Genomic DNA, 12,685 nt, shown 5'->3' with positions numbered 1-12,685 from the left:
CCACCCTGCACTGATGGATCATGTTCAGATTTCTGCTTAGAAATGAGGATGAAACTGTGTCTATCTTGGGTTATAAAAATTTCAAACAAATCCTACTCCCACATAAGGCCAGGATCTTCATCCTCATCATCTTCTGGTTTGGATATTATCTTAGCTGATAATAGAAAGCTAACACTTTCTAGTCTCTGAAGCAGAAAGCAGGCAGTCCCTCTAGGGAATGGAAAAGCACAATATGTGTGCAATGAAAAGATATTAAGGCATCACTTAAGAAAAGAAAAAGGTGTGCTGCTTCTGTAGAGCAGACATCACGTCAAGCACATTACCTGTTCTGAGACATTATTTTAATAACTTATGAAACAGAACAATACGAAAAATGGCCACAAGTATGTACTATTTATGCCTACTGAAGTTGCTAATAGAAAAGCTGCTTCACACCAGGCACTAGTAATTCAGCACTGAGAACATGATTCCAGGTCTGAGCCAGTTTTTAAAATATGCAGAAGTTTTACTGAAAATATAGAGATAAGATAACTTAGGCAAGAATGGCTTTGAAAAGGAGCTGCTTTGTATTCTGTTTTCTATTCTGAACTTCAGGCAGAATGTGTTATCTCTGATTCCTGCAGGCTGGGGTTGATTCACAGGGGGCTCCATCCTTCCAAGTGCTCAGTACAGTGTGCAGTAGCTCATAATCTTGAACACAAACTAGTCAATGATTTGCAAAGCCACAACCACATAGAAATACATCTGCTTTTTGCCCCTTTTTGACACAGCTGGAGAAACACCCATTGATAAAAGGCTTGCTGAGCTGTTGGTTCATGCTGCAGCTAACAATGCATTGCACCCCGTCTTTGGGAGGGATTGGCTGAACTCATTACACACCCGGTACCTAAGAGCAGCAGATATGATAAACATGAAGATGTGAAGGAGAGAGCTGGTGTCAGACACAGAGATGAGACTGCTTGACTGATGTGTTTACATGTTCAGTTTTCACTCTCCATTAACTGCTTTGTCTTTGTCTGTGAAACATTATGAAGAATTGCAAACAAACATCATTTTTTCCTTAACTGTTCATTAGTATCAACACTGCAAAAAAGTATCAGATGAATAAGAATTGCAGTGACTGTTAGCAAAAAGTGTAATTGCTTGTGAGGTGGCTAATAGTTTCAACTGACTGTATATCAAATATATCGATTTTCACAGTCCTAGGGTATTGGTGAGACATATTTTGTTGTATTTACAGCATCAAATTTAGGGTGGATTTTTTTAGCACCAGACTGCCATCAAACTATAAACCTGAAGGCCTTTGAATTGTGAGTAGTCCACGATTAATAATTCTCACATGCATCTTTCAGCTGAGAGTGGCACAAGCATTGTGAGTCTTAGGACACCTCAGCTAAGGACCTGTGAAAATTTCACAGGCATAATACAAAGAACTGTGAAATGCTCACAGTTCCCACCGACACCAAGAGGCCACCTTAAAAAAAAGCCCAACAAAACAGTTTCTCTCCAGATATCCTCTGTTCTTCAATTTTCAGTTGAAATTTTTAATTTCTCATTTGCTCTGTTATTAGCAGCAGAATGATGAGCACGGTAATTTTTGCAAATGCCTCTAAGCATATAAACAGGATGTATTTTGTAAGAAAATATTAGATTTGCTTTGCCAAAGACAAGAGTTGGTTTCATCTTCCTTTTTCACTTTACAGATAATCACATGTCCTGTAAGCCAGATGCTTTTTCTCTAAACATGAAATTCAATGCAATAAATAACAACTACATATTTCCCTTTGTATTAGGTGGTTCTCGTATTCCAGCAAATACCTCATCCTCCTCAGTTCCTCAGTGTTTCTGATAATTAATGAAGACCTGAGTGAACAGTTACTCAGTGATGTGGTTCAGGTCTTGAATGTCCCCCCAGGGAAAAGGTTTCTAAAGCACACAGAGTGACCCTCCTTGCTTTGAAAAATAAAGATTTACACTATTTCCTTGGTTCTGAATCTGAGCAGCTCTCACTGAAGCCAGGAGAATATTTGTGCCAGGAGGATCTGGAAAAGATTCTTATTTTCAGAGAAAGAACCGTTAAAAAGTAGTAATTGAATATTCAGAAACTCTTACTTAACCAGGACATGTGAAATGAGTGACATTCCAACATTTCCAGTCTGAAAAGGAATTTCAAGTCCAATAAGCCCTTTCACAAATTGAGTTTTTGTGTGTGTACCTATCTGGCCATTTCCAAACATGTCTGCATTATGCCATTTATGACACATTTTCTGAATGCATGTTTCCATTCTGTGCTACAATTTGGACCATTCAATTGCCCAGGAATCTGAGGTAAGTGAAAAAACTGTACTAAAATTCCATTCTCCTCCACTTACTGTTCAGTAAAGGAAATTCTAATAGTTCTATCATGCCATTAAAGTACACGCATGGCTATGTACGCTGTAGCTATTTCCTCACTAAAACAAACACAAAAAATAATGTCTAGGTGCCAAGTTCACTTACATTTGCTCTCCAGAAATCTGTACTGGCCTACAGTGCTGCAAAACCTGAAAGAAACTACAGTTTGGACGCTCCCAGATGCTGGAGTCATAAACTCATCCAGCTTGATGACCATGTACTGAGTGCCTGTGGATCCTCAGTAGCGCTAACTAAAGTGACAAATGAATTCAGAAGGAATTCTGGGGAATAAGAATACAGGCAAAAAACCAGCCCAATTAAACAAGGCTGTGGGTGTTTCTAATCTATGTCACAGAAGAATGCACAGAAACAGTCAGAAGCCTGATGTTACAGCTCCTAGATAAGCGTATGAACACTCGTGTGTGTGTGTGTGAGAGAGAGAGCAAAGCAGAAAGATTGTCAGTGTGCGTGGGATTCAGGTCACATAACTTGAAGTGTCTCTAATATTGATGTTTACATCTCAGCTAATCACCTGAGGCTCCTTCCACTCAACTGTGAGAAAGAGACATTTTTAGGGCATGATTTGCCTGTGCAATTTTAGATGTCTACTTCTGGATGACATGAATTGTACTCTGAAAGTGCCAAGTGCACTCCACTGACTCAAGAGAGATACTAGGCAACTCGCTTAAGTGAAGATTTTTGCAATGTGTATGTAGATATAGCATGTAATTAACACTAATGTATCTATTTGGATTTTCTTTATACATATATAATATATACACACGCACATATACATCTCTCAAAAAAATATTCCCTCTCCTGGTAATGAGTATTTAATCATGACTTTCATAGCTCTCTCTGGTTTCCTCAGTACCTCCTTCTGGAAACCCCTGGCGCAATTACCTCTTCATGGCATTTATCCTTCCAGACCTACATACTAGAGCTATCCATCACCCAGTCTGTGTTCAGGCTTCACTACCATGATGTCTCCACGAATTGCATTTCTCAGGTGGATTTCAGACTGCTTTGCAACTGGCTGTGCAGATTCCCAAGAGAATTCTGCCCACGGAGCCTTGACCTGATGTTCACTAGCCTGTGGAGGTTCACTGCCCCAGAGAAGACAGGAAGACTGAATGGTATTTGCAACAGACATTGCATAAAACCAGCCCTGGATATCAGATTCAATCTTCACAAACTGCCTCTACTGAATTTTAATTGTAGCTCTGAAAAATTCAAAACTGAGAATTTCTGTGATCTGTTGAAAATCAAAGTCTCTAGCAGAAGATGTCCCTGCCCATGGCAGGGGTTTGAAACCAGGTGATGTTTAAGGTCACTTCTAACCCAAACCATCTATGAATCTATGATATGGCAACATGCTAATTCCTAAGTTCAGGAAATTTGTATAAAGCTGTTTAATACCTATTGGAGAATCCATTGTGCTGGGAATGAGAGTAAACCACCCAAAGTACCTCAGCTTTGACTTCCCTTTGCTGATGCTAAGTTGTGATGGCAAATCTCCAGATTCTTCCTCATGGCTCAATAAAAAATGAACCAGAACACACACATTTTTATCACATAATACTGTGTGTTTGTATGGCCCATATCTATCACAGCTATGAAATGCTTAGCACTAATTCCAGTCAGAAGAAGACAAAAATGTAGTGGACTAAGGGACACCCCTTTGCATCGTGCACATTTTTTATAAATAGTGCAACATGGACTGGAAATAAAAAGGTTGATCGTAAGCTTCTTCAACTTATTGGGAAGAGCCCTTCCCACTGTAGTGCTCTTCCTGCACAGTGGAGAGGCAGCTTCAGAACCACTCCTGACACTGCAGTCCTGCCCCAGCCCTGATTTCCATCCCCACACTTACAGCCAGCTGTACCATTCATTTTGTACCGATATATTTGAAAGTAGTGCTGAAGCTGAAATAGCTGCATTTCAGTATGATCAACCAGTCCCTTCATAGATGGCAACAAGGAGCCCTGAGGAGGTGAAATCATGTCTGGTCACTGACAGCACTGAACAGATTTTAAACAGAGAAGTGACGGTGAAAGGGCTGGGGGGTGTGAAGCTTTTGAATTATTTCTGCACAGTGATAAACCTCCACTGAGCCTGGTTGTGGCTTTAGACAACTGGATTTTTTAAACACAAACATTGTTTCAGAAGTTGTCTGGTTTGAATAAAGCTTAAATGGTGCAGTGACTGTTTATTCTAAGTGTATCTCACTAATTTTCATCTGTAAACCAAAACCAGACTCTAAGACAGCAGTTTTGGATGCCAGATAATTCCTGAAGACCTTTTCTTTGCATGTATTGTGGCAATTACTGAAGTGGCTACTCTTCTCCTCAGCAATCTAACACAAGTATTTTAAGCTCAGGAATAATCTAGTAAAACAACAGGAAAGCCACTCAAGCTCTCAGTTTCCTTCAAAGCTTGAAAGTTAAAGTTTCAGTGGCTGCTCCAATTCAACAAATGTTTTAAAGGACTGTACTTCTCTGATGCTTAACTCTTCAAAAGCCTGTCATGTTCCATAGCCTGTGAGTTAAATAACATGATCTGGCACTTCCTAAGAGTAGCAACAGTAACCATATGTAGCCTAAAAAAATTGACTATTGATATGGACCAAGAAGGACAAAGTAAAGTGCGTATTTATTTCAAGACAAGCAAATACATATATCTTACAAGAGCAGATTTTAAAATCTTGAGCTGAAAAGACAAAAAGGAAGATATGAATTTGCATAAGACCCTGCTATGTGTGTATATAGCACAACATCTAGCTGGTGATGGGTTTGTTTACTCTCCTTGTTGATCATGAGCTGATGACTGAATTCCAATGACTTAAAAATGATAACAGCAGATTTTTTTTAGCCTACCATTGCAGTTAGTGAATTCAATTTAAAGTCATTCACTTTCACCACCAAATAAAGCATGAATAATAACATTTTCTACGTTTGCTATCTATTCTCTCACTTTCTGCATTTCTTTTTGCATTTCTTTTCCTCAACAGATTTAGTGACAAAGAATTTGTAGGCTCCTAAAAGGATTAAAAGCATTTCCTACTGCTCCATTGTCCCCCAGAGTCTCATACTTTGCCTTTAGTGTTGTGGACTCTCTCATGACATCTGAAAAAGAGATACACGATCTGTGATACAAAAGGACCAGGTAGTACTGAAAAAAAAAAAAAAATCAGGAAATTTGTGGGAAATATTCCAGGAGGTGTCAGAGAGACAGACTAGGATAAAGAAAGAAAAAATAATACAAAACTGAAACACCAGAGTATGCAGAGATAAAGGATCTCATGCCAAAGAGCTACACAGTTTCTCTGAACAAATAATTGTTGATCTCTTTCCTGTGTTGTACACTCCTGAAGTGAGACTTTTAACTGCTTTGAGCCACCTACTTTTAGTTCTACATTCAACCCTTTAACCCCATATTACATTTTGCCTCACTTAATTTAATATAGCTTCTTTCACATATCTCAATGCTTTGCTTTTTTAGTAGGGGCTGGATGAGGAAATCACAGACTGTAAGGTAAAGAAAACCTTGTATCAAATGAACCCCACATACACTGGCATAACTGTAGCTTTATTTTTTCTCACCCTCTTTTGCTGGCTTTTCTATGAGCAGGTAATGACACTTATTTTCAATTATTACAACCTATCTGGATCTTAATTTATTTCCTGGTGTTGCCTAGAATATAGTGATTTGCTTCAATTCAGCTTTCTGCCTAAAAAATAATCATGCTTGCCGTACTCAGTGAAGGACAGCAAAATCACTACATCCCAAAGAAAGGAAAACAGCAAACTTGAATCATAAACTTGGCATTACAGCTAGAGATTTACAACAACATATGGTCATTTGCCTCTAGCTCTCTTGCACATGCTTACTAAAATAATCCATTGAAACAGAAATGTCCTGAGTTGTAAAAATAGAAACCAAATGCTAGATCCTAGCTTTTCACATGGGCCCTGCCAGTAAAGAGTATCCATAAAGAGAAAATTTTCATCTCTGAAAACAAATACATTTCTGAGCCCACATTTATTTTTCCTTAGTGCCTAACATAAACATAAGCTACCTTTGTAATTAGTGTATGTGAACTGAACCAACAGTGACAGGTCATAAGGCTGCAGGTGCTACTGTACTACAAACACGTTATGGCAATATGTAGGATACAGAGCCTCTCAAACAGGCTGCTCAGACATGGACACAGCCAATTGTGTGGTTTTGAGTGAAAAAAGTAAATGCTAACAAAAGTGACTGAGGCTTTTGTGGTTTTCTGCTTCAGAGGTTTGGGGCATTTGTTACAATGATTCTGGAATAAAAGAACAGGTTTTGCATTTGTGGTTTGGGAAGTGCCATTTAGATAAGCAGCTAAGACATCAAAGGCTCCTGCAGTGAAGCACCAGGGCATAGCAGCTTAGTGAGACAGACCACAGCCAGAATTCATGAACTAGCAGAAAACCAGGCTCATCAGTGCACACAGAGAAATACTGTACAGAAGAGCTAGGCTCGTCCAGATGCAGCACAGACATCTCAGCTTCGCTCAGAGTGCAGGTTAATAAGCTGCAGCTCTCAGCAGAGCTTACCAGGTCAGTGCTCGCACTGGGGCGATCAAGCTTTGTTGCAGTTCAAACTGCAGTAAGGTGTTCAGGACCCAGCGTTAGCCCTTTATGTGTACACCTCAATTAACCTGCAGTTGCTGGCTTGGACTTCTCGCACCATTACTCCCCACATTTTGGGTTCGTAGCTCACCTTGAGAAAGAAAGCTTGGATCTCTGCATCCTTACACACACAATTGTGGCTTTTCATAAAATGCAAATTCAGGGAGCTGACTAAAGCTCTTGACAAAAAAGTCACTCTGTTTGGTCTGGAAAAAAACTTACTTCAGGTCAGAGAAGGCTAGAGATGCATTGAAAACTTCAACACTTCTAATCTGACCTTGCCCAACAGCAACATCACTGGTAAGAGTGATCCATATCCCTTCAGTCATTGCTCCTTCTGACAGCAGTACCAATTAGTGCTTCATGTGGTTGTTGCCCATTAGAATAAGACCCTTCATGCTAACATTTTAGTTTTCCCTTCCTTCTCTGCTACCTTACTCCTTCACACTGAGAGCATAATGACAAAATGTAGAATTTAGCCTTAATTGGATCTCTGCAATGTTATCACCTGAATTAGTTCCCCTGTGAATAATTATCACTGCCTAGAGGCTGACAAATTGCTTCCCTCTACTTCGTGATTGTCAGGAATTTCAAATTATATGCTGAGCATGGGGAGGATGGAGGGGACAAAGGGGAGAGTGAAAATGAAAGCCTAGAGAAGCATAATTATTAAGATTATTAAAATATTTGACAGAGTCCCATAGTCTCCATGAGTCCCAAAAGGGGTGAGTGACAGCGAGAATTTTGCTGGGGCAATTGGGCAACACCCAGTCCAGCAAGAGACTCGCAGAGTCAAAGTGAAACTACAGCCACTGCTCACAGTAAATTACAAAGGTAATTCCTTTGTTATTCACTACCTCATTTACTTTATGGACAGCAGCTTGTTTGCCATCTCATCTGCACATTTGATCTTGCTAGGTAGATGGCAAACTCTTTGCAGCATAGACTGCTAGAAGGGTAAACATACACAAGGGGATAGCAGCAGATTGCCATGCATTTAGAATAGCTATAAGAGTTCGTGTTTTGCAAGAAAAACGTTTTGGCAAAAAGGTGCTCTTTCTGAGAACACTCTTTCCATGTCTGGGCAAGACCTCACACGGAAGGAAATACTCCACAATATCCATCTCAGATACTGACAGAGCTAAGAAATCTCATAAACCCAAATCACTATAAAAGTATAATGGTCTTTGCAAATTACTCTAAATGGTCAAATAGGGCAAATAGGACTTTTATCCATTTTCTCATTAATGATGCTGTGCTTGTAAGATGGATGCATTTCTCAGATTGTTTCAAGGCAGTTCCTCAGACTTCTTTCCTATGTTGCCAAACCAACAACACACATCAGGCATAGACAGAGTAGCTGGTGACATATTCCCAGGAGAAGACTCTTCCTGCTTACCTGACATACAGTGACCTCTTCTGATTAGTCCTCAGGGAGCCAGACCCAGAACTCATGCTGTGATTCATCATCTGCTCACGCAGGTCATGGATTTTTGCCTCAAATCGAGCGTACTCTAAGGAGATAAGAAAACCCCAGAGAACAAAGATATTTTAGTTTTCTTGACCTATATAATCATTAGGGCTGCTAAATGCAAATTAACGTTAAATTAATGAGTGTAAGGCATGTCTTGAAAATTGAGGTCTCATAGAACCTTGCATTAATGTATTATCTTAGGTAAATATATGCCCTTTTTATTGTGGTACCTGAATATTTCAACACCAACTAGGTGAGGAATCAGATATCTACACCCACGGTCCTGCAGTTTCAGGAAAGGAAAGGAGGTTTAAAGTGTGTTAACAAGTATCTCTCAGTCTGTGGGAAGGATGTTGAAAGCAGTTTTGCACTGTATCGTTCCTCCTTCCAATTCCTTGTTAGGGTCAGTGGGACGGTGCACTAAAGTTACTAATGAGTCAAGAAATTACTGTAAAATCCCGTCAAAATGAAGGAGATATTTCCAAGTCCAATTATCCCCAAAGCAGCTGGCAAATCATTGTATGAGCCATCAGCCACCTTATTTACTCTGCCCACTGAGGCTTGGGCTCTGTTCATTTTAAATAGGTGGAACCATATCTTGGTCTTAGGGTGGGTGATCCCAGAAACTCCAAACCTCACCTGCATAACAGCAGCACAGAACTATCCCCCCCACCCTGTTCACCTCCACAGTTCTACTGGTAGCTCTGCAAAATGTGCCCAGCAACATGGCATAAACCAGAGCCGTATCATTTGGTGAGACTCCTCTCTGACAGAACACAGCCTTGTCAATTGTCCCTCCAGCTGCCATGTTCCCCTTGTTCACTGTGTGACCCACAAGTTTGGTTTGCAAGAACAGAGGTTGAGAATTTGGAGACAAGCTCTAATTCCTTGAAACTGAGAACCTCCGGCAGCACAGAGAGCCACAATTCAACCTAAAGCAGGGGAATCTACTGATGTGAGCTATAAGACTAAGCTGAGGGGGTGTGCAAAATACATTTCAGTGAGTCAGTGACACTTAAAAGAGTAAGATGTTGCAGACTGATGCCAGCAAAGAGAAGATGATGTTCCCTGCACCTCAATGTTTTATTTCACTGATGCCTTCAAAAGAAGGGTCCCTTTCCCCACAGCAATGCTAAAGCAGAAGTGGAACCAGCACACAAGGTTTCCTCCCTTAAAGGATGGAGGTACATCCCACCAGATCACACCATGTCCCAGCTTAAGCAAATAAATCTTTACAGAGCATTTATAACCCCTTGGTCTGCATCTTGTTTGTTGCTGTTTGAGCTACATGAAAATGCTGTAAGACAGCAACATTCACATTTTCTCCTAGAAGAACTCAGCATTATTTTTGTTTGATCATTTGCTGTTCCTACTGGCTCACTTCCCAGAACGTCTAGATGCTTTGCAACAACTAATTCATTTTATTCAGTGCACTCTACATTTTCATTGGGTAATAACACCTGACCTTTACAAGATCTGCCATTTTGCATAGACACTAGCCACCTTCAAGCTGGCTTAGCAGAGTGGTTTGATTTGGGGTTTTGTGTTTGGGTTTTTCCCCTCCTTCTCTCTTGACACATTTTGCCTCCCTTTCCACTGAGCCTCCTTGGCATTACCTACTCAGTCTGTTAAGTGACAGTGGCTACTTTGCTCGTCAGTTGGGAACCACTGCTGTGGTATGACTATTCAGTCTTCCCACATACCTATGACTTCACTGACTGCAACTGAAATTCTGTATGTCAGGAGAAGAGAAACTCCTACATGCAGACTGTATTTTAGATTTATTCTACAGCTTGTTTCTTGCTCATTTCTTTCACCCAGAGTGCATCTTTAAACTTAGAGATTTAAAAGCACAAATTCTCAGTGGATCTAAGGCTCCTGCAAACTGATGGGTTTTTTTAAGTGGAGTTGAATTGTGCAGGGTTTACCTCAGTGCAGGATTTAAGCTTGCTCTATGTGAGTCATATTTGTTCTAATCCCCTGCTTTAGAATTTATTTAGTAAATAATCATCTTCTGAGCAAAGCTTTGTTTAGCTTATATTTCATTACAACGAATCTAACATTTCTTCTTGGCAAATAGGAAAGGTGATCTTAAGGACCAGATCTTGCGTTTCTCTTCCTCATACAACATCAGGCCTACACAAACAGATAGAATATTACAACTGTAAGGGTTGTTACTAGCTCTCTTTCAGTTATGGTGGATACACTTAAGAAGACAGTAAACATACAGTGTAATTCATCTTCTTTAATGTTTTACATCTGGGCAATGCCAAAGATATGAATGATCTACAGCAGAGCAACTTTCCCTTTAATAAGCATCCACATCCCAGGCTGACTCTGTATGTAAGGTGTGGGAGTAACTCCCAGATTTAGACACCAATCTGGAGAGTGAGAAGAGAGGACTGAAACTCTGATTTTCTCTAGCACAGCATCCAGCTATTTGCAACTTGAACATCAGATACTCAAATGACTACAGTTTGGTCAGATGATGATATTATTGCTTGTGTTCTGACTTTAGAGCACACTTGTAATTTAACCATTTTTAACTGACTGTAAACTTATTCTGAATTCAAGAATCTCTCTCTTTCTGGGAGATCTCTCGAAACCACAAGACATATTAAAAATTTTCTAATAAGTGTGTGATGTAAGCTCAAGGTTCAAGGTCCTCCTCTCTGCTTGACCTAAAAAATTACTGAAGTACTAATGATATTCTGTTACTTTGTTTCTTGAGATGTTTTTTTCCTCTAGATTTAAACTCATCGATAATTTGAAAAAAAACAAATTTATGGGACTGTATTTTCCTACTGTACCTTCACATTTTTGTGTAAAAAATACTGAAATGTACACTTGTCCCTTTCTCCTGGCAAATGCCTGGACCAAAAATTGCATGTCCATCAATGCAGGCAGTATTTAACTCAGCTCAGATCAATATCTTTAATCTCAGTCCTCCTAGTTCTTCTACTGATTCCTAGATGCTACAGTGACAGCTACATTTGAAATGTGAACAGAAAAATAAAGAGTGATGCTCTGCCATCAGAACTGCTGTGGTGGTTCTGCCTACTGGGAAAGTGTCCTTTTTCCTTAACACTTCTTTGTAGGTTGGATCATTCGACGGGAGCTGTTTCCTAATAGTTTTGCATTTGTTAGGTGTGAATAGGGACAGTGCTAAAGTCCAGTAAAGCACTTCATGCTTCCTTCAAATTCAGCACTGAATCTAAATAACACACTTTCAAGGCTCCTACTCAATTAAAAGGACACTGAGGTTGTGACATACTGACAAAAAATACAGTTAAAGCTGACTCACTAATTTCATGCTCTTTGAAGAAAGGGAAGAACACAGGACATGTTGCTACTGGAACGCTTCATTAGCAAAACTTCCCAAATTTGACTTATTACAGTCCATCTGCAAAGATCCTACCTGTTGCCTGATTTAGTAACCATTTAACAACTCTGGTAGCTTAAGAATCTGATAAAGCTACACATTAGGCTAAAAGGGCAAATGGGGGAGCAAACTGTAACCTGTATTATTTCTGGGGTCAGAACTGATGATCCAGTGGTTTGTGCTGGCCTGTGGCTCTGGGACTGTTGCTGTAAGAAACAGGGCAAATGGGGTGGAGGGAAGTGCTTGTTCATACACCAGTTTAGAGCTGGCCCAGGGCTCAGGGCAGTGTAGGCAGACCTGAATTTGGCTGTCCCAAAGACACAGATAGCACTCATTGCCCCTGGACAGGTGGCACTGGATGTGGGAGAGGAGATTGCTGCTGTGAGAAGTGGCCCAGCTACAGGGAGAGCAAGACCATCTTTCAGGGCTCTGGCAATGCTGCCACAGGCAAATCCTCATTGTGTCAAGAGTCTGTTGGCTCCACTCAGCTCTCCAGTCAGTGAGGAGAGAGAGGAGAGTCAGCTTGAATGGCTACAATGTGAAGTGCCCCCAAGCCAACCAAGGCCAAACCAGCATATTTATCAAATAAAGACACCAGTTTGAAGAACTACTGTTTGTCTGCTTCATACATTCCCTAGACTGAATCAATGGAATAAATGGAGCTGGTGATTTTCCTTCTACCTCATTCCAACACCTTGCCAAGTGCTGTATCTGGGACTCATACATATTCTAACCTTCAAATATTGAAGCAATCCTTTCCTTTCCAAAGCA

The 12,685-nt window shown here is 40.2% G+C and overlaps 1 protein-coding gene across 8 annotated transcripts in view; it reads right to left on the bottom strand.

Moving 5' to 3' along the window:
* DLG2 (discs large MAGUK scaffold protein 2) overlaps positions 1-12,685 on the bottom strand; it is a gene marked incomplete at both ends in the record, with an annotated part of 992,680 nt that overhangs the window by 75,100 nt on the left and 904,895 nt on the right. For 6 of the 8 annotated variants that reach the window (XM_082277305.1, XM_082277307.1, XM_082277308.1 and 3 more), the window contains one exon: positions 8,458-8,572. In XM_082277305.1, coding sequence (XP_082133431.1) covers positions 8,458-8,572 — 115 coding nt within the window. Of the gene's footprint in view, positions 1-8,457; positions 8,573-12,685 lie in introns of those variants that run through there. The other 2 variants (XM_082277311.1, XM_082277312.1) reach the window with 1 other exon arrangement.

The sequence above is a fragment of the Coloeus monedula genome, assembly GCF_965178545.1.
Source record: "Coloeus monedula genome assembly, chromosome: 3".
Classification (NCBI taxonomy): domain Eukaryota; kingdom Metazoa; phylum Chordata; class Aves; order Passeriformes; family Corvidae; genus Coloeus; species Coloeus monedula.
The sequence above is the reverse complement of the archived record's forward strand: the minus strand, read 5'-3'. Positions and strand labels throughout refer to the sequence as shown.